At 58.1% G+C, this 25158-nt stretch overlaps 2 protein-coding genes across 3 annotated transcripts in view; one reads left to right on the top strand and one right to left on the bottom strand.

Annotated features, from left to right (window-relative positions):
* Positions 1-16673, top strand: part of STAB1 (stabilin 1) — a 27345-nt gene extending 10672 nt beyond the window's left edge. The window contains exons 20-69 of the mRNA XM_006917556.3: positions 167-262; positions 512-598; positions 1434-1545; positions 1987-2173; positions 2283-2376; positions 2511-2669; positions 3981-4076; positions 4751-4846; positions 4984-5031; positions 5214-5344; positions 5516-5627; positions 6044-6121; positions 6209-6307; positions 6437-6535; positions 6688-6819; positions 7045-7173; positions 7351-7407; positions 7783-7866; positions 8334-8529; positions 8653-8748; positions 8839-8884; positions 8985-9061; positions 9278-9403; positions 9601-9674; positions 9821-9895; positions 10145-10267; positions 10547-10594; positions 10811-10888; positions 11004-11150; positions 11566-11706; positions 11809-11868; positions 12294-12470; positions 12556-12642; positions 12752-12901; positions 12995-13051; positions 13141-13324; positions 13704-13853; positions 13946-14050; positions 14207-14314; positions 14398-14591; positions 14686-14830; positions 14910-15043; positions 15133-15298; positions 15383-15492; positions 15577-15696; positions 15773-15922; positions 16000-16104; positions 16187-16333; positions 16409-16525; positions 16604-16673. Of these exons, the coding sequence (XP_006917618.1) occupies positions 167-262; positions 512-598; positions 1434-1545; positions 1987-2173; positions 2283-2376; positions 2511-2669; positions 3981-4076; positions 4751-4846; positions 4984-5031; positions 5214-5344; positions 5516-5627; positions 6044-6121; positions 6209-6307; positions 6437-6535; positions 6688-6819; positions 7045-7173; positions 7351-7407; positions 7783-7866; positions 8334-8529; positions 8653-8748; positions 8839-8884; positions 8985-9061; positions 9278-9403; positions 9601-9674; positions 9821-9895; positions 10145-10267; positions 10547-10594; positions 10811-10888; positions 11004-11150; positions 11566-11706; positions 11809-11868; positions 12294-12470; positions 12556-12642; positions 12752-12901; positions 12995-13051; positions 13141-13324; positions 13704-13853; positions 13946-14050; positions 14207-14314; positions 14398-14591; positions 14686-14830; positions 14910-15043; positions 15133-15298; positions 15383-15492; positions 15577-15696; positions 15773-15922; positions 16000-16104; positions 16187-16333; positions 16409-16525; positions 16604-16657 (5643 nt within the window). The 3' untranslated portion in view covers positions 16658-16673. The remainder of the gene's footprint in view (positions 1-166; positions 263-511; positions 599-1433; positions 1546-1986; positions 2174-2282; positions 2377-2510; positions 2670-3980; positions 4077-4750; positions 4847-4983; positions 5032-5213; positions 5345-5515; positions 5628-6043; positions 6122-6208; positions 6308-6436; positions 6536-6687; positions 6820-7044; positions 7174-7350; positions 7408-7782; positions 7867-8333; positions 8530-8652; positions 8749-8838; positions 8885-8984; positions 9062-9277; positions 9404-9600; positions 9675-9820; positions 9896-10144; positions 10268-10546; positions 10595-10810; positions 10889-11003; positions 11151-11565; positions 11707-11808; positions 11869-12293; positions 12471-12555; positions 12643-12751; positions 12902-12994; positions 13052-13140; positions 13325-13703; positions 13854-13945; positions 14051-14206; positions 14315-14397; positions 14592-14685; positions 14831-14909; positions 15044-15132; positions 15299-15382; positions 15493-15576; positions 15697-15772; positions 15923-15999; positions 16105-16186; positions 16334-16408; positions 16526-16603) is intronic.
* An 8-nt stretch (positions 16674-16681) lies between these two features.
* The window catches only part of NT5DC2 (5'-nucleotidase domain containing 2), an 8842-nt gene continuing 365 nt past the window's right edge, over positions 16682-25158 (bottom strand). The window contains exons 1-14 of one of the 2 annotated variants that reach the window (XM_015593763.2): positions 22674-23774; positions 21273-21457; positions 21057-21131; positions 20752-20807; positions 20528-20621; positions 20215-20343; positions 20046-20106; positions 19864-19966; positions 19654-19755; positions 19367-19448; positions 17509-17595; positions 17283-17423; positions 17128-17192; positions 16682-17042 (exon numbers count right to left, since the gene is read on the bottom strand). In XM_015593763.2, coding sequence (XP_015449249.1) covers positions 16781-17042; positions 17128-17192; positions 17283-17423; positions 17509-17595; positions 19367-19448; positions 19654-19755; positions 19864-19966; positions 20046-20106; positions 20215-20343; positions 20528-20621; positions 20752-20798 — 1173 coding nt within the window. In that variant the 5' untranslated portion in view covers positions 20799-20807; positions 21057-21131; positions 21273-21457; positions 22674-23774 and the 3' untranslated portion in view covers positions 16682-16780. Of the gene's footprint in view, positions 17043-17127; positions 17193-17282; positions 17424-17508; positions 17596-19366; positions 19449-19653; positions 19756-19863; positions 19967-20045; positions 20107-20214; positions 20344-20527; positions 20622-20751; positions 20808-21056; positions 21132-21272; positions 21472-22673; positions 23775-25158 lie in introns of those variants that run through there. The other variant, XM_006917555.3, reaches the window with a different exon arrangement.

The raw sequence follows: 25158 nt of genomic DNA, 5'->3' as shown, positions 1-25158 counted from the left end.
AATTCTGCCTGGGGTCAAGGTGGGGCAGTGGGGCTGGGAGGCTAGGCTGGACCCGGAGGGTGGGAGTGCTGGACCCAGGGGACAGAGATCCCTTGACCAGGGCTGCCAGATGAAGGGGGTTGCCAAGGACCCATACCTACTGACCAGCCTTGCACGGCCCACCCAGGACATCTCCCCTGAGGAGTGTGTCTACATCCATGACCCTACTGGACTCAACGTCCTGAAGAAGGGCTGTGCCCGCTACTGTAACCAGACCATCCTGGTGAGCCTGGGCATGGGGCACTTAGTGTCTAGTAACCTGGGGCACTTGCTCTCCCCTGGGGTCCCCAGGCTGGGGCCGGGTGGGCTGCCTTCCTCAGGGAGCTGGGCTGCATCCTAATGGTGGAACAGGTGTCCCGGAGGGGTCACCCACCCCCTTGCTCCAGAGATGGGACAAGGGAACAGAAGGAGCCTGGACAGTGGGAGTGGCATTGTGCCAGACAGATCTTTAGACATGCTCTGTCTCTTACAGAAACCTGGCTGCTGCAAAGGGTTTTTTGGGCCGGACTGTGCACAGTGTCCGGGGGGCTTCTCCAACCCCTGTTATGGCAAAGGCAACGTAAGTTCCATCCTGCTCAAGGGTGAGGAGTCGGGGAGGCAGGGTCTTCTCAAGCCAGCCAGTGACTGGCTGAGTAGCTGAACCAAACCCACCTCTCTGGCTTCAGTTCCCTCACATCTAGGCAGTAGAAGTTGGATCATATTATTTTTACTATTTTAATTAGAAATAGTTAATTAGTATCTATTTTCATAAAAGCTATTTGTGTGTTATATTTTTGGGAGGGGGGGTGCTTTTTTTCTTTTGCCACTTTGTAACATCAGGGTTACTTTAACACCTGGCTAGGGAAGAACACAGGAATTATGTGTTTCTAGGTTGAGCAAAAGTCACCCACGAAAAGGACCAGGTTCCTTTTAAGATGGGGTTCCCAACCTCTGATATGTGTTTCTAGGTTGAGCAAAAGTCACCCACGAAGCCTCTAGGGCCAGGTTCCTTCTAAGACGGGGTTCCCAACCTCTGGGGCCATGGACCAGTACCGGTTTGTGGCCTGTTAGGAACTGGGCCACACAGCAGGAAGTGAGCAGCAGGCAAGCAAACGAAGCTTCATCTGTATTTGCAGCCGCTCCCCAGCACTAGCATCACCGCCTCAGCTCCACCTCGATCAGCAGGCATTAGATTCTCATAGGAGCACTGTTCCCTAGTGCCAAAAAGGTTGAGGACTGCTGTTTTAGGGTACTAGTTCCTAGGCGGCATCGGTGATTTGGAAGGTCTCTTTCAGGATAAGGTCTTCCAGGGGGATCGGGAGCTCAGAGCCAGCCCGCAGTGGAAAGGGGTGATGGGGGAGGGGGTGTGGAGAGTCCCTTCCCGGTGACTGATCCTGCCTCCTGCCCACCCCCAGTGCAGCGATGGGGTCCTGGGCAATGGGGCTTGCCTCTGCTTCCCAGACTACAAGGGTGTTGCCTGCCACATCTGTTCCAACCCAAACAAGCATGGTGACCAGTGTCAGGAAGGTAGGTGATCCTGGCCCAGGTTGCCTGTCAGGAAGAAAAACATTCTGCCTGGAAAGGGGGCCGGGGACTCCCAAGAAGGGGAATAGAGCCCCTGGAGAAAGGATAAAGGCCAGAGAGAGTGGAGGAGGATTCGGGAACAGAAACAGATGTCTCTTCACCCACGCCAGGAAGAGAACCGTGGTTGAACCTAAAGCATTCAGGATTTAGGTCAGACACACAGGAGAACTTCCCAAAAGTGGATTTGGGGGGAAGGCAGCTAGAATGGGGTGACTGAAAGCAAAAAATGCCCCCTCTCATTTCCTCTGCCAGCCCATTGAATTTGGGATAACCTGATTTTGTGAACCTGAAGTCAATTCTGTGCTGGCTGCCCCATTCCCAGCATGTCTTCAGCTGCATCCTGGCCCCTGCCTCAGTTTCCCTGCTCCCATCTCCTCCCTGCAGACTGCGGCTGTGTCCATGGTCTATGTGACAACCGTCCAGGCAGTGGGGGTGTGTGTCAGGGTGGCACATGCGCCCCAGGCTTCAGCGGCCGCTTCTGCAACGAGTCCACAGGGAACTGTGGGTCCACAGAGCAGGCCCAGAACTGCCACCAGCATGCCCGCTGTGTTAGCCAGGGGGGCATCGCCAGGTGAGGGCTCAAGCTTCCTCTCTGTATGTCTATGACCTCTCTTGTCATTTGTTCAACCTCTAGCCTCTTTCAGAGGTTTACTGGAGGCCCTCCATTCACCCACCCCCAGGTGTCTCTGTCTCGATGGCTTTGAAGGTGATGGCTTCTCCTGCACACCCAGGAACCCCTGCTCCCACCCAGACCGTGGTGGCTGCTCAGAGAACGTCAGTCTCATTGTCCCTTCCCTGAAGTCCTGATCCAGGGGTGGGAAGTGGGTCACCGTTGCCCTCTGCCCTCTGCCCTCTGCCCTCTGCCCACTGCATTGCAGCCCTGAGCCATTTATCTGTGGCTCTCATAGGCCGAATGTGTTCCTGGGGCCCTGGGCGCCCACCACTGCACATGCCACAAAGGCTGGAGTGGGGATGGCCGTGTCTGCGTGGCCATCGACGAGTGTGAGCTGGACGCACGAGGTGGCTGCCATGCTGATGCCCTCTGCAGCTATGTGGGACCTGGGCAGGTGAGGCATAGCAGGCCTGGAGACAGCAGAGTGGGATGGAGGATCTCCTTGTACCCCTTCAGACTCCGGAAACATCCACTCCAAGAGCTCAAGCTCAGGGTCTCAAACCTCAGACACAATGAGAATCCAGTTCTGAAATGTTGAGTAGTATAATCTGGAAGCAGTGGTCAGTGCTGGGAGCCACGTGAAGGCCCCGAGAGTTTCCATGGAAAGCACATTCCAGGGCCGGTCTAAGCAGCATTTTTTCCAAGTCAGAAGGCTGTGACTCCTGTCTCTCAGGGATGAGGACTCTCATAACCAAATCAATGAGTTCTCTGCATTAAGTGGCCACTGGGGCCATTGTCTTCTGACAATTAGTTCATTCATTCACTCATTGGTTTCCCAAAATCTTTAGACCAATGGACTCCAGCTCTGTAACTTTGCAATCTCAGAATCTGGAGATTTCCATGTGAAGCATTTTCAATGGACTCCAGCTCTGTAACTTTGCAATCTCAGACTAGTCACAAGGTCTCAGAATCTGGAGATTTCCATGTGAAGCATTTCAGGCCTGGTAAACTCGAGGACTGCCTGGCATTTAAGAATATCTCATACATCGATTGGGAGGCTAGGCCTGGCTGGTTCAGGGTCAGCCTCTGCATGGCCCAGACCTGTGCAAGGACCCATGGGGCTCTCTGTCCTCCCACTCCATGATGGCCTGGGACACCAGCCCATGGGACCTTAGCAGTGAGAGCTCAGATGGCCATGAATAATGGAGGTCCGAACTCCAGCGGGAGCTTTAACATTCAGAACCGAGTGAAATGAGCAGGTTGAGACACCCCCTTGCTTGCAAACAAGGGCAACTGAGATTCGAGGAGTCTCACCGGTAACTCGCCTGCAGTGGCGACAAGCCTAAGGACACTGTCATTTAGTGGGAAGGATCAGAGCTGACAGGTAGAGTGGCAGGGCTGGAGGTGAGATTGAGCCGCCATCCCTGGGACTGGCCTTGGCAAACACCTGCCCACTCATCACACACCGCTGACTCCACCTGCCCTGGCAGGGCCCAGGCCTGAGAGCAGAGGGGCACAGAGCCTCCATGGATGCTTCCCTGCTGATGCCATCACTCGATCAGACTCAAACCAAGAGCTGATCTACCCTCAGGGCCTCAGTTTCCCCATCTGAAACACAGCTCTCCAAGGGTGGGGCTGGGAGAAGCTCCTCTGGGGTCTGAGCAGGCCTCTCTAGGGTACAGTGCCTATCAAGAGCTGAGGAGTAGAGGAGGAAAGGGTTAGGTCCTCTTGGTGAGAAGAGGCCCTCTGCTCCCAACCTCTTCAGAGCCGGTGTACCTGTAAGCTGGGATTCGCTGGGGACGGCTATGTGTGCAGCCCTATTGACCCCTGCCGGGCAGGAAACGGTGGCTGCCATGACCTGGTGAGCAGTCTCAGAGCCTGGGAGGCTCTGCGGGATGGGCATTGGCTGCAGTCTTGCACTCTCTCTGGATGTCTTGTCTCTGGTCAGGACTGGAATCTTTCTAAACCCCAAATCCAAACTCTGTCACATCCTTGCCCATAGGATAGAGCTTTCACTCCTTATTAAGGCCCAGCCCCAGCCTAGACTCCTCCCTTCGCCCTGGCCCCCGCTGCCCCCATTCCATTCTCTTCCGCAAGGCCACTCTGAGCTTCTTGTTGTCTCCCGACCTCATTCTGCTCTAATGTCACCACATCTCTGCTCAGGTATTCTGGAGGGCTTCCTGCACCACACCTTTGGTCTGGCTAGCTCCTCCTGCTCTCAACTCAGGCCTCTTTTGAGGGTCCAGGGCCTCCTGGGTGCTCCCACAGATCTGGGCTTCTGTGACCCATCTGTCACAATGGGGTGGGTAACTCATGTCACATTCTCAGTGATCCTGGAAGGCAGGGCCAGGCACTCCAAAGGACCAACATGAATGCAGATTGAATGGAAGGAGTGAGAAAGAGTGGTGACAGGTGGACAGACAGAAGGAGGGGGTGTGATAAGGGTGGATAGAGAGATGGAGAATGGGTGTTATCCAGCTCTCCATATGGGTGCTGAAGGAAGGGACATGTCTCTCTGTCCCACCTTCACCCCAGGCCACCTGCCAGGCAGTAGGGGGAGGTCAGCGGGTCTGCACATGCCCCCCTGGCTATGGGGGTGATGGCTTCAGCTGCTATGGAGACGTCTTCCAGGTGAGTGGTTCCCTGAGCTTGGGAAGGGGTTCTCTATGAACCTCGGGTGGGAAGGGGCAGTACTCAGGGCCCTGGGGGGGAGGGGAGGCTCTGCTTTGTCCTTAAGCCCATGATCTCGGCTCTTTCTCTTCCCTTAGGAGCTGGAGGCAAATGCCCACTTCTCCATCTTCTACCAGTGGATCAAGGTAGCACAGGGCAGAATGCTGGGATTGGGGCTCAAATCCAGGAGGTCTCCCTGAATACAGGGGTGCCACATAACATCTCTATTCGCTGGAGGTGGGGGCGGGCCTAGAGGCTGGGAGCAGGTAATCTTAAGATGGCGGCTGCCTTCATCTTCCTCCTGTCCCTCTGCACACCTCACACACAGAGAGCCAGCATCACTCTTCCTGCCAACAGCCGAGTCACAGTCCTGGTGCCCTCTGAGTCTGCCATCCGTAGGCTGAGCCCCGAGGACCAGGCCTTCTGGCTGCAGCCAAGGATGCTGCCACACCTGGTCAGGTGGGCAGGCAGGGCCAGGCTCTGGGAGGGGGCTTTTGTGCAAGACCCAGCCCTTCCCCAGATGTTCTCAGCCTGGCATGTGTCTACCTTTGGGGATGGAGCTCAGTCTCAGAGGTCTCTGTAGGTTAAACTAACCTGGTTCCATGGTACCCCCCAACTGTGCCCCCTTAGGGCTCATTTTCTTCAGGTCGCCCTTTCTGAGGAGGAGTTGGCCCAGCTGGGCGGGCAGGAGGTGGCCACGCTGAGCCCCACCACACGCTGGGAAATTCGCAATATCAGTGGGGTATGCGGTAAACTCTGGGTAGAAGGAACCGTGCAGGGCATAGGAGGAAACTTGAGTGGCTGTAGGCTTCCTGGACTGAGGCCCCCAAGGGTTGAGATTGGGATCCCTTCCGCCTGCTCAGAGGGTGTGCCAGGGACACTTTTGCTGCTGTGCTGTGTCTTTGGCTAGCAGTGACTGTCCCGCCAAGAGTTGCCTGCCCATCTCTGTCTGCGTGTGCATACTGTCCCTCTCATGCATGGGCCCTGCTGAGGGTATACATACCCATCTGGTAGGTCCTGAGTCTGAGTATGTCTGGGCCAGGCTAGAGGTCATCCGTGGGCACCTGGACACCCAGCAGCCTCTCCGTTGCTGTCACACCCACTCTTAAGTGTCTACCTGTGCCCACTTGTAGCTGAGCTCTGCCTATTGTCTTCCAGAGGGTCTGGGTGCAGAATGCCAGCGTGGACGTGGCTGACCTCCTTGCCACCAATGGTGTCCTACATGTCCTCAGCCAGGTATGGCTGGAAGGGAGTGTGTGCAGGGAACCTTCTATGCAGCCAAGAAGCAGTGACACACTGACCAGCCCCCATACTCTTCGCCAGGTCCTGCTGCCTCCAAGAGAGGACGTACTGGGTGAGCAGGGGTTGCTGCAGCAGCTGGACTCAGTGCCTGCTTTCCGCCTCTTCCGGGAACTGCTGCAGGTAAGGGCAAGAGAGCGGGGTGCTCGGTCAGGGGCACTCCACCACCATGTGCGGAGGTCGCTGGCTGGCTCCCGGGGTGAGGACCGAGGGCAATTATGCCCATCTCTGATCCCGGCCCCCTGTCCCTAGCACCACGGTCTGGTGCCCCAGATTGAGGCTGCCACTGCCTACACCATCTTCGTGCCCACAAACCGCTCTCTGGAGGCCCAGGGCAACAGCAGCAGCCTGGTGAGGTCACTGGGACAGGGGTGACCGAGGGGCAAGGGCGAAGGCTCAGAGGGTGAGCCTCCTATCCCTTGGCAAAGAGACGCAGTGGGAGGAACACCACTATCCAAGGCACTTGATAGTCCTGGAGCCCCTGAGCTTCTCCTTCCCCTCAGGATGCGGACATAGTGCGACATCATGTGGTCCTGGGGGAGGCACTCTCCATGGAAGCCCTGCGGAGGGGTGGACACCGCAACTCCCTCCTGGGCCCCGCCCACTGGCTTGTCTTCTACAACCATAGTGGCCAGGTTTGTGGGGACAAGACCCTCCCCTAGGCACTCCACTCTTGAAGGCCCATCCCCTTTGGAGTTCTTCCTGCTGGGAGCCTCCAACCTCTGATCCAGGGACTGCCCGGCCTGGGAGACCCCCATCCATGGAGATGGTCCCAGCCCTGAGGCCCTCCCTGGCTCGTAACTCCCAGGGTGAGGGTTGGTCGGGGTGAGCTGGGTTCAGCTTCCTGCCCCACTCCTCAGCCTGAAGTGAACCATGTGCCGCTGGAAGGCCCTGTGCTGCAGGCCCCTGGCCGCTCACTGTTTGGTCTTTCGGGGATCCTGACGGTGGGCTCAAGCCGCTGCCTACACAGCCACGCAGAGGCTCTGCGGGTGAGAGGCTGGGCTAGAGGAGGGCAGCTGTGGAGCTCAGAGCTGGGAGGCGCTTGCTGGCGGGGTCGGGCACTTTGTCAGGGGTGGGAGAGCTGTCAGCCTGCCCTGGAGGAAGGAAGGCGGGTTTGCTGGCCCCCTCCCCAGGAGCACCTGACTCTCTGCCCTTCCTCCCCCTAGGAAAAATGTATAAATTGCACCCGGAAATTCCGCTGCACTCAGGGCTTCCAGCTGGAGGTGAGACTGGGCTTGGCACAATTCCATCCCTATTTCATTTGCTCTCAGTTCTCTCGAGGTGTCCAATCCCTGGGGCCCAGCTCTGCTTGCCCAGGCTTGGGGAACTAGAATGGCATGGGCTGCTCACCTTCCCTGATGGTGGCCAGGAGGCCTGGGCCCAGGTCTGCCCAGAGCAGGCCTCCCTCAGATTTGCCCCCGAAGGCCTGGGACCCTGTGGCCCAGGCCGAGATCCTGCCCTCCCTCTCCTCATCAGGTTTATTTGTCTCAGCCTCTCCCTGTCCCTTCTGCTATCCTGCTTGCCTGTGTCACCCACTGATACCTAGTTTGTCTGTCTGTCTGTCTGTCTGTCTGTCTCCTGCCTGTCCCCATTTCCAGAACACCCCCAAGAAGAGCTGTGTCTACCGATCTGGCTATTCCTTTTCCCGGGGCTGTTCTTACACGTGTGCCAAGAAAATCCAGGTTTGCCCTGAACTTCCTCATCCCCGGATCTTCAACCAGAGAGAAGGAGATGGCAGTGGGGGCCCAGAGGAGGAGCCTGGATTAGATTTCAAGGGCAGAGGCAGGGCTGGGACTTGGCTGAGGCCAGTGAAGCAAGGGCCAGAAGAAGGGCAAAGGAGAGAGGGCCGAAGTCAGAGGGGCCAGTATTTGTTCCTATGGCCAAGCCCTCAGAAAGAGGGGCTGGGGAGGAGAAAGGCCCAGAGATGACACCATCAGCCAAGCCCAGGGGCAGCAACTGGGTCCAGCTCTGCCCCTCACTGTGGGGTCTGTGGGGGGGTTGTGGAGAGCAGTCTCCATTTCCCTGGGTCCAACTTGCTTTGTTCTGTGGCTTTGCGGCCCCAAGATACTCTCGCCCTTCTTGACATTTTGCTTTCCCTTGACATCTGTCCCGGCCTGTGCTGGGCTTCTCCTTGCATTCCCTCCCGCAGGTACCTGACTGCTGCCCTGGTTTCTTCGGCACACTGTGTGAGCCATGCCCGGGGGGTTTGGGTGGGGTGTGTTCGGGCCATGGACAGTGCCAGGACAGGCTCCTGGGCAATGGGGAGTGCCGCTGCCATGAGGGCTTTCACGGAACCGCCTGTGAGATGTGTGAGCTGGGCCGCTACGGGCCCAACTGCACCGGAGGTGAGGATGGGGAGGGGGCAGGAATGGTGGGCAACCTGGCGGAGGACGGCGGTCATAGTGATACCCCGGCAAAGGCAGGACGGAGGCAATGAGTAATTCCCATCTTCCCCTGTCTGCCCTCAGTGTGTGACTGTGCCCATGGGCTATGCCAGGAGGGGCTGCAAGGGGACGGAAGCTGTGTCTGCAATGTGGGCTGGCAGGGCCTCCGCTGTGACCAGAGTGAGTAGCTCCAAAGGGGAGGCAGGTGCTCCCTGGGAGGTGGTTCCTGGGTCTGAATGACCAGAACCATCCCATCTTCCTACCCCCCAGAAATCACTGGCCCTCACTGCCCAGAGAAGTGTGACCCCAATGCCAAGTGAGTGAGCCGGTCCTAAAGCGGATGGGCAAGTGGGTGGGGGGACTGGGGTCAAGGCAGGAGCTGGGGGGCATAGGCTGACTGTTGCCATCCCTCCCAGCTGTGTACAGGAATCGGCAGCAGTCCCTGTCTGCATCTGTGCCGCAGGGTACTCAGGCAACGGCACCTATTGTTCAGGTCCAGCTATACCGATGCCTCGGGCTCTCTCTGAAATTTGGGGGCGGCTTTCCCTGCAGAGTCCTCTCCACTCCCTCTAGATCCAGTCCCTTTCCCTGTCCCATCTCTGGTCTTAGCCATCCCTCTGACCTTTTCTTTCCCCCACGCCCTCCTTCCCTGTCTCCACTCGGTCCTCTTGCCTGCTCCTCACAACTCTCTGGGATCATCTACCCTTAGAAGTGGACCCCTGTGCCCATGACCATGGAGGCTGCTCCCCCTACGCCAACTGCACCAAGGTGGCACCTGGGCAGCGGACATGCACCTGCAAGGACGGCTACACAGGCGATGGGGAGCTGTGCCAGGGTGAAGCTGGGATCCCTTCCGGGTGCATACAGGGCTGGGTGTCTCGTTTCAGTGGTCTGAGTTAGAGGAGGAACAGCTCGGGGGCACACAGGGGTGTGAGGCCTGAGGGTGCTGAGAGCAGGGGATGAGAACCTGGACTGACAGATGAATGGAGGGGCTGCCTAGGGCGCCCCTCATCCTAGTGTCTTTTCCCCCAGAAGCTAACGGCTGTCTCATTCGCCACGGGGGCTGCCACGTGCATGCCGAATGTATCCCCACAGGCCCCCAGCAGGTCAGCACAACAGGGTTGGACACTGGGGCTGTGCCATTCCCCCATAGGGTGGGGCCCCCCCGACAAGGCTTGGGGGTGCTCCTTCTGTCCAGGGCGCTGGTCCCCTCTTGGGTTCCAGCAGCCCCACTGACCAGGATTTGGGACAGGTCTCCTGCAGCTGCCGCGAGGGCTATAGCGGGGATGGCATCCGGACCTGCGATCTCCTGGACCCTTGCTCCCAGGTGAGGCCCCCAGGCCCATCTCATTTTACAGGGGGAGGAGACTAAGGCTGGAAACAGTTTTCTTTGCCCCCAGCAGGGTTTTAAGGGCCTCTGAAGGGAGAGCCACCCTTCCCACAAGCTCAAGTCTGATCAGTAGGAAACAGGGCTTTGGAGGTTTGGACAGGAACCTTCATGGCCCTTCCCCAGGGCTGGTTGGGGCAGAGAAGTCCTGGGAGCCACTGATGCCTCTCTCTCTTATCCCTGCCTCAGAGTAATGGAGGCTGCAGCCCCTATGCTGTGTGCAAAAGCACAGGGGATGGCCAGAGGATGTGCACCTGTGATGCAGCCCACACTGTGGGTGATGGTTTCACCTGCCGTGCTAGAGTCAGCCTGGTAATGATGCCCAAGTCATACCCCTGACCCAACCTTGGCTATGCCCCGCTTAGGCCTGATCCATGGTTAAGACTCCAGATTTCCTGACCCTGACCCCTGACTCCACCTGGGCCTGACCCAGTTTTGATTCATGAAACTAATCCTGACCCCAGCTCAGAACCCCCTGGCTTTCCTTTCCTCATCTCTGCCTTGGCCAGACCTTGGGCCGCAGGCGCTGGGCCAGGCACCAGGCCCTGAATGGGGGCCACCCAAAATCTGAGCTGATCCTCGCCCCCCCAGGAGCTCCTTCGGGACAGACATGCCTCATTCTTCAGCCTCCACCTCCTGGTGAGTGACCAGCTGGCCTCCATTTCCTAGGTCCTGCTTGGGCTTCTTTGACCTGCAGGTCCTACTTCTCTGTGGGCATTCATGTTCTCATTTGGTCAGGGCGTTGAGCAGTCTGGTTTCTCAGAGTCTGAGTCTTTCCACAGAAGATCCATGGAAGCCCTGAGTTGGTCCCACGTTGCCCTCTTCCACTCAAGCTGTTCTCCCTCCCCTCTCCAGAAATACAATGAGCTCAAGGGCAAAGGGCCTTTCACAATCTTCGTGCCACATGCGGATCTAATGACCAACCTGTCGCAGGTAAGGCAAACCCCGGGAGCAAGGGGAGGGATGAGCATAGCGCAGGGGTAGGTAAAGGCACAGTCAGGGACCCTCACAACTTCCTATCCTTCTACCCTCACGACTTCCACTCCAGGATGAGCTGGCCCGGATTCGAGCCCATAGCCAGCTCGTGTTTCGCTACCACGTTGTCGGCTGCCGGCAGCTGCGGAGCCAGGATCTGCTAGAGGAGGGCTATGTTACCACGCTCTCAGGGCACCCGCTGCGCTTCAGCGAGAGGGAGGTGAGCCCAAGCCGGGTCTCCGACATGGGTGGTCCACAGACCCAGGACTCTGCAGCTAAGGCCCCGCCCCTGCACTCCTGTGCCCTGTCCCCATGTGTTTAAGACCCTCTCACTTCTCCTGGGCCAGGGCGGGCTTCAGTGAGACCGAGTAGAGTCCTGCCCCGGACTCCACCCACTACCATGAACCTGTTTCCGGGCTCAAGACTTCTGAGCCTGGCCCTATGCTGGTGCCCCGCTCCCCGCTCCCACTTGGCCCGCAGCTATTTCCCTGGGAGGGAGGTGAGACCTGCTGTCTTCACCCCACTCAAGACTTGCCCAGCCCAGGCTCCACCCCTACCTCAGGCCCCACCCACCCCACTGATCCGCTTCATTCAGTCCCGGCTCCACCCCCATGTGCCCGTGCCTTGCCCCCAAGGGCAGCATATATCTCAATGACTTCGCACGAGTGGTGAGCAGTGACCACCAGGCGGTGAATGGCATCCTGCACTTCATTGACCATGTCTTGCTGCCGCCCGACGTTCTACACTGGGAGCCTGAGGCTGCCCCAACCCCACGGGTATGCCCTGGGCATGGGCCTGGGAGCCCGAAGACAGGTGGCTGGGGGCTTGGGATCGTTTCTCCCCGACTGACCTCACTGCTCACCAGCGCCTTTCCCTAGAGAAATGTCACCGCTGCTGCGGATAGCTTCGGTTACAAGATTTTCAGTAGCCTTGTGAAGGTACTGCTCCCATGTGTGGATCTGTTAGTGTGAGCATATGTGCACATGTATATATATGTGAGTGACTGTCAAATGTGTGTGCAACTGTGTGTACGCTCCCCTGTCTGTGCACACCCCCATCTATGGGCAAACCTGTCCTTTATGTGATTGAGTACATCTGTGCAGAGGTGACGCCATTGTGCATGAGCTTCCCAGTAGGAGCACAAGGGCATGCTATATGTGCCTGCATACCAGACAACAGTCAAGCTTTAGCCTGCATGTATGTCCATGTATAATACCGGCCTGGGATGGCAGAAGAGTGTGGCTGGTGAAAAGGCTACCTTGGTCCCTGGAACCCCTTCCTCATCTCTGGGTTTAGCCCGCTACTTCTGCCCACCAGGCTCCGACTAGTCTGTGATTACCATACCTCTGCTTCTCCTCCCCAGATGGCTGGTCTCCTGCCCCTGCTTCGAGATGTGTCCCACAGACCCTTCACAATGCTGTGGCCCACAGACTCTGCCCTGCGAGCCTTGCCACCTGATCGCCAGGCCTGGCTGTACCACGAGGACCACCGTGACAAGCTGGCAGCCATTCTGCGGGGCCATGTGATCCGCAACATCGAGGTGGGTACACCCCTAGGCCTTGGTCCCCACTGCCTGCCAATGGCAGCCTGCCTACCCAGCTCCAACCATGGCTCCATCTGCTCAGGCCTTGGCATCTGACCTGCCCAACCTGGGACCGCTCCGCACCATGCATGGGACTCCCATCTCTTTCTCCTGTAGCCCTGCCCGGCCAGTAAGTCTGGAGAGAAAGCTTGAATGAGGGAAGGAGGCAGGGGTCCTGGCATGGGAGGGGCCGCAGCACAACTGTGGACCCCCACATGCCCCATATCCTCAACCTGCAGGGCGAACTCATAGTGGGTGAGGATGACGCCCATATTGTGCAGCGGCACCTGCCCTTTGAGGGTGGCCTGGCCTACGGCATCGACCAGCTGCTGGAACCACCTGGCCTTGGTGCCCGTTGTGACCGCTTTGAGACTCGGCCACTGTGGCTGGTGAGGGAGGCTAGGGGTGGATGGGCAGGAGCCCAAGCCCACCTGTACTGCCCATTCACCTGACCTTGCTGTGTTGGCCTCTATTCCTTCCAGAAAATTTGCAGCATCTGTGGGCGGGAACCTCCCTGTCCTGAGGGCTCACAGGAGCAGGTAAGGGGCTGGGAGCTGGGTGGGGGTCGGGGTAGGGCCCAGGGACCACCAAGCTCAGGCAGTTTGCAGCCCGGCTCCTCTTGGCCCAGGGTAGCCCCCAGGCCTGCTGGCGCTACTACTCAAAGTTCTGGACATCCCCTCCACTGCGCTCCTTGGCACTGCGCAGCATTTGGGGCCAGCCCCAAGGTCTGGGAAGGGGATGCCACCGCAACTGTGTCACTACCACCTGGAAGCCCAGCTGTTGCCCTGGTCACTATGGCAGTGAGTGCCGAGGTGAGCATCCAAGATAGCCCAGTGCAAGCTCTGGCTATTATTTCTGAGGGGTGTTGGAAAACTCAGGAGCGAGGTGGGTCTGGGGGGTGGTGAGTGGATTTTACCAGGAGAGAATGCTCTAAGAGGTGGAGTGGCTGTGTAGATGGTGCAGAACTTGGTAGGGTATGCTGGGGTGGGGGGGGTCTGGGTGTTCTCCAGATCATGGGAGCCTGGAGCATTCTCAGCAGCATGGAGACATGGGTGGGTTGTTGTTTCTGGAAGATCCTGGGCTGCCAATGGGTGGAGGATGGACGGTGTGTGGCTGGGCTGGAGATGCATGAGTGGGGAATCCTGATGAGAGCCCTGGCCCCCACCTCACTTCTCCTACTCTATCTCCTAGCTTGTCCTGGGGGTGCCAGCCACCCCTGTAGTGACCATGGCGTGTGCATGGACGGCATGAGTGGCAGTGGGCAGTGTAGGTGCCGTTTGGGGTTTGCTGGGACAGCCTGTGAACTCTGCGCCCCAGGAGCCTTTGGGCCCCATTGCCAAGGTGCGCTGTCCTTCCCCGCCCTGCCCCACCCTACCCCCTGATTCCCTTGGCCTGTGTGCTGACTCCATCCTCCTGCCTGTCCCATTCTCCAGCCTGCCGCTGCACCTTTCATGGCCACTGTGATGAGGGCCTTGGGGGTTCTGGCTCCTGCTTCTGTGATGAGGGCTGGACTGGGCCACGCTGTGAGGTGCAGCTGGGTGAGTGGCCCTTGTCCTTGTGCCCACCATGGACACACCAGCGCATGGCCAACTGCACATGCAGATAGAGGGACCGAGGGTAGTTGGGAGGGGACCTGGGGGCATCCAGGACGACAGCTACTAACCTGGATATGTGGGGTGGGCCCTGGGGAACAGAGCTGCAGCCTGTGTGTGCGCCACCCTGCGCACCCCAGGCAGTATGCCGTGCGGGCAACAGTTGTGAGTGCAGCCTGGGCTATGAAGGGGACGGACGCATGTGCACAGGTGAGCAGGTGGGTGGGGACGTGAGGTGGGAGGCCCCACTCCCCTCCTGCCACCTGGTCCAAGCACTCTCTCCCTGCCCTCAGTGGCAGACCTGTGCCAGGATGGGCGTGGCGGCTGCAGTGAGCATGCCAACTGCAGTCAGGTAGGCACAGTGGTCACCTGCGCCTGCCTGCCAGACTATGAGGGTGATGGCTGGAGCTGCAGAGCCCGCAACCCCTGTGAAGACAGCCACCGTGGGGGCTGCAGCGAGCATGCCGACTGCCTGAGCACTGGCCCGGTGAGCAGGAGAGGAGCCAAGCAGCTGGGTAGGGAAGCCCTACAGAGTAAATTCCCCAGTCCCTGAAGGGTTCCTGCCTGCTCTCCTGCCCCAGAACACACGGCGCTGTGTGTGCCATGCTGGCTATGTGGGTGACGGACTGCAGTGTCTGGAAGAGCCTGAGCCACCTGTGGACCGCTGTCTAGGCCAGCCCCCACCCTGTCACATGGATGCCGTGTGCACTGACTTGCACTTCCAGGGTATGCTTCCCTGCCTCCTCCTAGTGCCCTTGCCTCACCTCAGTGTCTCTGGCTGACCATTCATCCCTCCCTTCTGCAGAGAAACGGGCTGGTGTCTTTCACCTCCAGGCCACCAGTAGCTCTTATGGTCTTAACTTCTCAGAGGCTGAGGCAGCATGTGGAGCTCAGGGAGCTGTCCTTGCTTCTGTCACTCAGCTCTCTGCTGCCCAGCAGGTGCGTGGGGCCCAGGAACATGGAGCCAGGCCCGTAGGAGCCCTTCAAGTTGGGCCTTGGGTCTCAGCATCCCCTTCCTGTCCTTACAGCTGGGCTTCCACCTGTGCCTTGTGGGCTGGCTGGCCAATGGCTCGGCTGCCCACCCTGTCGTCTTCCCTGCGGCAGACTGTGGTGATGGTCAAGTGGGCGTAGTCAGCCTAGGGACCCGGAAGAATCTGTCAGAGCGCTGGGATGCCTACTGTTACCGTGTGCAAGGTGCAGCCACCCCAACCACGTTTCACTCTCTAGTTCCGCCCCTTCCCACCAATCCACCAACCTATCGAACCCTCTTTCCCACAGACGTGGCCTGTAGATGCCGTGATGGCTTTGTGGGTGATGGGACCAGCACGTGCAATGGGAAGCTGCTTGATGTACTGGCTGCCACCACCAACTTCTCCACCTTCTACGGGGTGTGCAGGGGGCCAAGGGGTGTAGGGTAGCTGGGACCCCTGGGGAGGGAGTCCACTCACAGCCCTGTCTTGCCACCCTCCCAGATGCTGCTGGGTTATGCCAATGCCACTCCCCGAGGTCTTGACTTCTTGGATTTCCTGGACGATGAGCTCACCTACAAGACACTCTTTGTTCCTGTCAACGAAGGCTTTGTGGACAACATGGTAACTAGCAGGGGTATGGCCTGATCCTGCTCCCTCTGGCTGGCCCGGGCCAACAGGGCCTTTGCTTTGCCCACAGACGCTGGGTGGCCCAGACCTGGAGCTACACGCCTCCAACACTACCTTCCTGAGAACCAACATCAGCCAGGGTACTTTGCTCCCCTCCCACTCAGGCGTCAGCCTTGTCATCAATGATGTGGGCACAGGCAACAGTTCTTGGGCTCCTGTGGTAAGTCTGGTCACTGCCCCTTCCCTGCTGGCCCTGGCCCTCACTCACCACTGGGCCTGACTCTGGTCTCCCTACAGGACCCAGGGGCAGTTGTGGTTAGTCATGTCATCGTGTGGGACATCATGGCCTTCAATGGCATCATCCATGCTCTGGCCAGCCCCCTCCTGGCACCCCCACAGCCTGTGAGTAGGTGGGGGACAGGCAGAGCTGCAAGGGGTCAGGGGACAGCTCCAACCAGGTCCTTGATGCTCTCCTTGTTTGTAGCGGGCAGTGGTGGCACCTGAGGCCCCATCCGTGGCAACAGGTGTTGGGGCTGTGGTAGCCACTGGAACACTGCTGGGCCTGGTGGCTGGAGCCATCTACCTCCGTGCTCGAGCCAAGGCCACAGGCTTTGGCTTCTCTGCTTTCCAGGTAGGGTTGGGTTAGGGGTAGGGTGGAGTCCATCAGTCTTGCCGAAGGCCCCTAACCACTCACCTCTCTTCTCAGGCAGAAGATGATGCTGATGATGACTTCTCCCCATGGCAGGAAGGGACCAGCCCAGCCCTGGTCTCTGTCCCCAACCCAGTCTTTGGCAGCCATGACACCTTTTGTGAGCCCTTCGATGTGAGTATAGGGGCAGGGGGGTGTGGGAATGGGCCCAGGGCCTGGTCTCAGCCCAGCTACACATGATCCTCCCCACAGGACTCACTTCTGGAGGACTTCCCTGACACCCAGAGGATCCTTGCGGTCAAGTGACACGCCTGGGGCTGAAGCAGAGGCTCGAGCAGGAGGGCAACCACTTTACTGCCTGTCTGGACAGATGCCCAGAGTTGGCGGGGCAGGGAGGACAGGGGCCTGTTCTGGACAATAAAGTTGCTCTCAGCGGATGTGGGCCATGTCACTGAGGAAGGGTGTCTTCATGCAGCCGGTGCAGAGCTGGTCCATCCAGAGTGGTGCCTCGTGCTGCAGGGGTGTACGGCGTGGGTAGAAGGTGAAGTCCACGCGGTAGTTGAGCAAGCAGCTGAGGGAGGCCATGTAGAGGTCGGAGAAACGCACAAGACGCCGAGAGAAGTAGGTGGGGTTGTGGAAGGTGCGGAAGATGCTCCCAAACTGAGCGTTGAACAGGGCCTTGGTGATGCACCTGGGGAAGGTGACACGGGGTACTTGAGGGGCCGCACAGGATGGGGCTGGGCCCCAGATTCCTGCCCTGGCCCTGCCCTGCTCACCTCAGCTCCTGCCGCTCTTTCATCCAGGCAGCCAGCACCTGCCTTGATTCGGCATCCTGGTAGGTCTGGGGGAGACGAAGTGTATGTTGGGTATGTGACCAGGTAGCAGGCCCTGTCCCTCCCCCAGGACATCCCAGCCACCCCCGCCTCCGCACCTGCATGCGCTCCAGCAGTCCCGTGAGTGCCTGCTGCCACGTCAGCGAGTGCATGTATTGCTCCGTGTTAATGATGCGGATCTCACGCTCTAGCTCGGGGATGATGGCGCCTGTGCGCCAGCCATGCCGCAGCATAAGATCCTGGGGGGCAGGGCAGAGGACAGGGCTCAGCACCAGCTAGGGGGCTCCCTCCGCTTCCCCTGCGGCCCAGTCTTGCCCTCCTCACCGCCAGGTCACTGTAGAGGTGGTCTCCAAAGTAGAGCACACGGGGGCCACGCCATTCTGTCAGACGCAGGAAATCAAACAGGTTTCCCTGGGAGGATGTGGGGGAACACTGCTGAGACCAGTGCGCCCAAAGGGCTCCCATGGGGCTGCCAGAAGCATGCCTGGCTCTCTACCCGTCCTCCCGAATCCCCAGAGGTAGCAAGGTCCCTCTAGCCGGATGCTGGGCTGCCCTTTCCCGCGGCCTCGCTGTCCCCTCTTGGCTCTGGCTCTTGTTACTTCCCTCTCATGCTCAGAAAGGGGGTCTGCCTGCTGCAGGAAGGTCTCTTATAGGCCTGGCATGGTGCCCTGCACCCCTGGGGTCTCCCTGCCCTGTGGCCTCACACCCGCCCCAGGCTAGGGACTAAGTCCAGTTTGTGGGAAACGAACTGCAGCAGCAGCCTCACAGCTCTGAAGTCTTCCTAGCCTCTCCAGCCTGAGCCCAGAGGGACCCAGCAGACCAATGGCAGACCTCACTGTGAGGCCGTCTGCCCTTCTTACTCCAAAGTCGGAGAAAAGATGAAAACACTCAGCCAGGCTCAAACACAGCAGAAGAAGCTTGTAGGAGAGCAGAAACTGGGGGAGAGGGGCCGAGCAGGAAGTGCAACCACCACAGGGCAGGAGCCTACACCCCAGCTGAGAACTGAGAGTCAGCAAAAAGGAGTTACTAGAGAAGCTCGTGCATGTGAGAGGCCGCGGGAGATGAAAGTCATGGAGGTACAAATGGTTGTGAAAGACTTCACTGTTGAAATAAACTTGAGTGGAGAGGCTGAGGAGCAGGGAACCCCTCTGAAGAGGGAGATATGATGGGCAGAGAGGTTGTGCCTTGAATGAATCAAAAGAATCTTGAGGTGCAGGAGCTGAGTCAGCAAGGATAGTCTGAGGTTCCAGCAATAGGAGAGAGGGAGGGAAGAGGCGGAGAGAGCAAAGAAAGATGAGAACCAGGTAGGATCCCCCACACACATACACGCACACTCAGGCTTAGCCAAGAGCCCAGACAAAGGAGGTCATCACCCTCAGAGCTGAGGGGAAGAGCCTGCACCCCAGGGAGGAGGCTAGATAGTTGGGGTCCAACAGGGAGGCTGAGCAGTGGGCAGGGGTGTGAGTACTGCCTGCAGGCTGGGCGTTCATACTGGGTACCTTGAAGCTGCTCCAACCACTGGCTTCCTCCCTCCCCCAGCTTCTGGATTCCCTGCCCCCAAGAAGCCCAGCTCACCAGCTTAGCCAGGATTTCCGCATTCCATCCAGGGCCAAATGCTCAGAGCCACCCCACCAACCAAACCCATGCCCACACCATGCCCCTTCTCATCTTCCTAGCCAGCCAGGAAAGGGAATCTCCCTAGACGACTGTGGGCTACCCACACCAGCCCAACTCAGGGACCCCGACCAGGCGTGTCTAGCTGTAGCAAAGTGCTCAGCCCTAAGTAATAACAGTGGCATTTACTGGGCACTTAGCAAATGCCCAGCCAGTCTAAGGCCTTGCCATCACAACTCAATTATATCTTTTACAGATGAGGAAAGCAAGGCACAGAGAGGCCAAATAATTTGGCCAGACACCCTCTCTGATATCAAGAAATGTAGTTAGAATTCAAATGCAGGCAACCTGACCCAGAAGCTAAGCCCTAGATACTGCCCAGGCCTGTGCCCTGAATGCCATTCCCTGGTGCCCCAGATGCAGGCCTATGGTGCAAGGGGACAGACACATGGTAGATGTGTGGTGGCTGGTCAGGGTCCAGAAGGCCATGCCACTGCCCCCTCCACCTGGGGCTTTGGTTAGCCCTGTGGCCCCCACCAGGTGCTCCTCCCAACTACATGGTCCTCACCTGTCGATAAATCTTGCCCTTTTCCAGGCGGGTGATACGGTCCCACTGGAGGGAGCCCTTCTCATCAAGTTTTCTGAAAGGCCTAGGGTAGGGTGGGGTCGGGGGTAAAGGCCTTGATTTCCAGTCTGTGGCAGGACCACAAGCCAGGCACTACCCCACTCTGCAAAGGCCCACCTACTCAGGTGAGCCACACGCCAGCAAGGGGATGTCTCCACCCCAAGCATACTGAGTGGTGAGCAGAGGCCAGTCCCCGTTCCCTGGCCCCATCAACCCTGCCAGGCCCATACTTGCGTGGGTCGGTGAAGAAGCTGGGCTTGTCTGCCTGGACAATGACCACATCGAAGAGTTGGCGCCAGTCGGGACCCACCATATGCCGCATCCCCTTGTCCCTGGGCAGAGATGGGATGAGTGGCAGGCGGTCTGAGGGAGGCTCAGGCCTGCCCACCCCTACCTGGCCCCCACCCTGCTCTCTCCTCCCACGGGGGAGCAATGCTCACACGAAACTGAAAGGACTGTTGGTGATAAGGAACAGCTGTTTCCCATGGTCCACCAGGCGGCTCAGGACAGCAAACGTCTCATCCCCTCTCAGGATGTACTTCTCTAACAGGAGGAGATGGCTCTGTGAGAACCACCCCACACCCTGCCCGGGCATGCCGCAGCAGCTACTGTCCACCCTTACCCATGTCCTGCTCGATCCACTGGTACATGAGGCCTTTCACATGCACGTCTCGAATTGCGTCCTGGGGGCAGGGGAGGGACAGTGAGGGTGCAGTGGGGCCAGGATGGCCTGGTCTGCTGTGACTGGACTTCGCCCTCTCTGCCACCCCAAGCAGGCCCAGCATTCTCACCGTCACGTCCTTGTAGAGGTGTGCTTGGTCAAACTCCAGGCCATGGCCCAAGAAGTGATCCACCACACAGGAGAGCAGTGCCATCTCCGGCAGTGAGAAGATATCCATGAACTGCTTGATGGAGGGACCCTGGGGAGGGAGCCACCGACTCAGCAACCCCTTCAGCCCCACAACCCCCAGCTCTGGAGACAAAGGGCTCCAAATCTACCTGACGATACTGGTAGAGGGGTGCAGCCTGTGGGTCAGGGCTGGCCTACTGGGGTGTGGGCACGGCCTCCCAGGGGCTTCCCTGGGCAGCAGCAGCAGTGAGTACCTTGCCATAGAAGCCACTCATCTGGTACAGTGGAATGTGCTGGGTTCCCCCATATAGGTCGATCACCTCCTCATCTGGCACAGGCTGCAGGCCCCTGGTTGGGCACACAGACATCATCGATCCAAAGTGGTCCTGATCCCATGCCCCATAGGGCAGGGGACAGTGCGGTTAGGAAGGACAACATGGACCTGGAGTGGGCTGCTGTGGGGTCAGGGTAGGCTGACCTGTAGGCTGTCCCCAGTTGCACATAATGAAAAGCGTCAATCTTCATCAGAAGGCTCTGGGGGCACCAGGGGAGTGGGACAGGCGATGAGAAAGGAGTTTGCCATTGGCCATGAGCCAGCCTCTTCCAACCCTAATTGAATGGTATCAAGGGGATCATGTACACGCCAAGAGGAAGCTACTGCTTTGAGGCCAAAGTGGAAGACAGATGAGGAGTCCTCCCCATAGGGGATAGGGGTGCTAAGGAAGTGGCCCTGAAACACATCTAGTCAGGAGGGGGCAGGGAGTCAGTGGTCTAGCCACTCACCTTCTGAATGTCATAGTGGAGGCCACGAATGGCAAAGCTGGGGTTGTAGTCATACTTCCGAATACCCTCTGGGTACTGTTGGGGGAAAGTGGGCCAGGCCTGAGCCAGTGGCACTGCCAGACCTGCTGGCTGGGCAGCTGCCTTGGGGGATTAATATAGCCACCTTCCCAGCCAGCCAGCCTGGAGGGCCTGGGTTCCCTGCTCAGCTTGCCTTACCTTGTAATGCTCAATAAGGATGTCACGGGCAGCACTAAAGATCGCTGGGTGCAGTGAGTCTGCATACTGGGCCAGTGTGTAGTCGTAGTCAAAGCCATATACCTCAACATCATGCAGGCTGATCTCGTTGTTGGCATAGATGGCTGCTGGGTTCAGGAGACTGCAGACCTCGGGGGGCAGGAGGTCTAGAGGGAGATGCAAGTATGAGAAAGACAATGATCACAGAAGCAGCAAATGCCTACTGAGCTCACAGAGCACCCCAGGATGTGCAGTCTTAGCCCAATGCTGCAGATAATCAAACTGAGGCTCAGAGAGAAGTCATGTGCCCTTGGTCACATGGTTAGGGTAAGGCAGAGCTGGCAATGGGCCAAACTCATGGCTGGAGCTCCTACCTGTGGGTCCTGGGTTACAGCATCACCTGTAGCCCACCAGGTGCACCAAGCCCAAGCATCCTCCAGGCTCGCATAAGCCCTATCAAACATAGGCTATGTGCCAATCTTTTCCACCTTGCCCGAAGCTGGGGTTAGGTCTTAGGAATGTTATCACGGTGCGGGGTATTGAGTATCCCCTCTACTGCTCAGGCTCCTAGCACTGAGCACCTACTGTAGCCTTCACAGCAAGGCCTCTTTAATTGGATTGCAGTTGCCAGCCAGCTCACTTAATAACATTTGCTGCCTCTAGCCAGGGAACATTGCTAATTACGACAGGCGGACGTGTGATGTTAGGTTCTGGGCCATTACCTCTCCTCTGAGGATGTGGTCATAGTTACCCTAAGGCTCTGGCTACTCCAGAGGGGCTCAGTGGGACACCACGCAGAGTAGGCTCTGGGGTCCCAGGCTTATCTGCCTCAGTTTCCCCCCATCTGTACAGTAGGGGAGGTGGATGGGGAAAGGGCATGGGCTTTAAAGTCAGAGACCAGATCAATTCCTCCTTCTCATGGCTGTGACTTCAGGAAAGTCACCTCACCTTTTGGGCCTCAGTTTCCTTGTTTCTAAAGAGGAAATGAAAATTGTGCCAATCTAAAGAATTACTAAAAGGGTCATATGGAATGTCCTCTGTGCAGTATTCCCACTCTGCACCTGTGGCAAATGTACGATTAAATGCACCTCTGGAGCCTGTCACCTCCCTGTTCTGGATTCCCTGTATTGCCTGAGGAGCAGGGATTTCAGGTAGAGAGGGGAGCAGGCAGGACTAGTTGCATAGGGCACCACCTTGCAGGAGCTCCTTTTCTAAGACCTCTGGCCTGTGGCTGAAGTTCAAGCAAACAGCCCAAGCCTCTAGGGAATTCCCGGCTCAGCCACAAAGCAGTCATGATCCCTGAAGCAGAAGCCCTGGCCATGAGCCCCCATGCTGCAAGCATTTGCCTTGAAGGCCCGTTTAGAACATAGGCTCTGCCCCTACCCCCTTTTCTTTGGATCCAAGTTCAAGATGTAGGTGGGGGAACAGGTGTGGTTGGTTCCTCTGGCTGCCCCAGGCCAACCTAGGCCTGGCACAGAGCAGCTGCTTTGATGATGACTCGTGGGTGCAGACAGTGCACTTCTCACTTGAATGCATGTGAGAAACAGCTATTTCAGTCTTCCAGGAAGCTGCTTCTGAGATTCCCTCATCTGGTGTCAATAGGATCCTGGGCCTTCCCCTCCCCATGGTCCTGAGTTTCTGGGTACCAACTGTGACTCTTGGTACAATGTTCAGTAGCCCCCAGGAGTGGAGGGGTCTGCTTGGTGGTGTAGTCTCTTGCTGGCACAGAGTTCCGGCCAAGTCCAATCTATCACCTCCGCCCTTGAAGATGTTCCCACGGATGGACAATCCTCCCAGGAACAAGGCAGGATGAGGAAGCAGCCCACAGAGCCTGGCCTCCTGACCCGATTTCTGGACTGAAAAAATCATAACTCTGGAGCCATGAGGTCCTGATCCCTTCCAAAGGGCTGTTGTGGTACATGGCGCCAGTGAGGAAGATATGCCCCTCACCCAGACTGGCCGCCTATGTTCACCGGTCTCGCTGCCTAGGCCTCACCCTCCTTTCTCCTCAGCCTCTAGTTCCCATGCCCGCTCAGGGATCCAGGTTCCAAGGATCAACCCCTCCTCATAGCAGCCATGAGACTGATTTGTGAGGGTCACCCTTCCTGCTGGGTACACTTGCTGGATGCCTTAGGAGCTCATCTTGTTCAGTGCTCACTCCAATCTTGTGAGGTGGTTGCAGTTAATTCTCTTTCCTCCAGAGAAAGAAAGTGGGGCTCAGGGAGGTAAAGTCACTTTTTCCAAACCATCCAGCAGTGGGCAATGGAGTTGAGATTTGCATTTGGTCACCCCACCTGCCTTAATCACTCTGGCCCTCAGCTTAGCCTTCCGATGTCACCATGCTGAAGCATGGGTGTCAGAGGAAGAAGAGCTGGCCTAGGCGCCTGGCTCCCTGGCAAAGTTTTGCCCAACATACACCCTAATGCCAAGAATTTTCCCTAGGAAACTCAGTAAGAAGAGAAGAGTTAGGATCCAGGGGTTCAAGCCTGGCTCATCCTAGCACTCACCCTGGCATCTTGGAAATGACTTTGCCCCTCTCACATCAAGAGGAGTTTAAGGGTCTCTGTGAAGATTTGAAAATCCACATGGGCCCTGAAAGACAAAGCCCAAGAGACCGCCCTATGTCCTTCCCCCCACGCCTATGAGGTAGGGTTCTCACGTTGCTCTGCAGAAGGTCTTCTCCAGGCCCAGAGCAAAGACACCTTAAATAGCATCCTAGGCTTGCTCCCTTCACTGAGGGTGGGGGGTGGCACCCCAATAGAAGCCCATGGGCTTTACAACCATCATTCCTCAGGGATCTTAACTATTCTGCCTTCAGCTTATCAAGAGGTGCGTCTGGTTCACCCACCACTCCCAGGTCTCCACACAGCTGGAGTGGTATCCACCATTCAATTGGGTGGAATCTTCCAGACAGGCCACTCTGTCTTACCAGACAATGAAAATCCTGTCACCCCTGGGCACTCCTCTGAAAGTTCCCCTGCCCCTTCTTTCCAAGTCATCATCAAAACCCTGTGACAGAGGCCCCTGTAAAACTTAGGGAGTTTTACGCCCTAAGACACTGATGATCTGAGAGGGAGGACTGCTGGGCGCCACCCAGCTGGTCAGTGATAGGGCCAAGACTCAAACCACATCTGTCTGCAGCAGAGGCAGGGCCCCAGGGGACACCTGAACAAATATCAGCACTCTCAGCTCTCTGGCCTCAGCAGGGCGCCCCAGCCAGCCCCACCCTGGGAGGGGGCTTCAGGCTTTCTCAGTCCATTTTGCAGAGGGAGATAGAAGGCTAAAGGGGGTTTAGTGGCCTGGCCAGGAATGCAGCAACCCTTCTGGATTCCAAGAGACTGGGGCGACTTGGTCTCGTTTCTCCAACCATTGCCTTCCCCTTTTGGGCTGAGTGCTCCGGGCCTCCAGGGCATAATCTAAAGGTGTGTGAAAGTCTAGTCGGTGTCCGCTGAGGTCGGCCAGTCCCTAGGAGTCCGCTTAGGCCAGCGCCGCCGGCTGGCTTTGTCTCCGGTATGGCGGCCCCAGCTAGGGCTCCTAGGAGAACAAGGGGTTAAGAGTGCTTCCGCCGCGGCCTCCAGGCAGACGGGATCGGGGGGCGGGGGGAAAGACGGCCGGTGCCCTGCATTCAGGCACTCGCTTCAGGAACCCCGAGGTCCAGCAGACGGAGCCGGAGAACAATCTTCCCGCTTGCCCACCTCCGGGCGTCCCCAGATGCCCCAGGACGACCCGCTGGAGCCTCTCCTGAAGAGCCGCACGGCCTTCGGAGCCTCGGCGACCCCGACCTGGGCGCTTCCCCCGAAGAGCGGCGCCTCGACGGCTCGGGGGCGGTGCCCTGGAGCTCGGTCCGTCTGTCCGCCGCTGGGGCGCG

This window comes from Pteropus alecto, unplaced genomic scaffold, assembly GCF_000325575.1.
Source record: "Pteropus alecto unplaced genomic scaffold, ASM32557v1 scaffold75, whole genome shotgun sequence".
In the NCBI taxonomy this organism is placed as follows: Eukaryota; Metazoa; Chordata; class Mammalia; order Chiroptera; family Pteropodidae; genus Pteropus; species Pteropus alecto.
The sequence above is the reverse complement of the archived record's forward strand: the minus strand, read 5'-3'. Positions and strand labels throughout refer to the sequence as shown.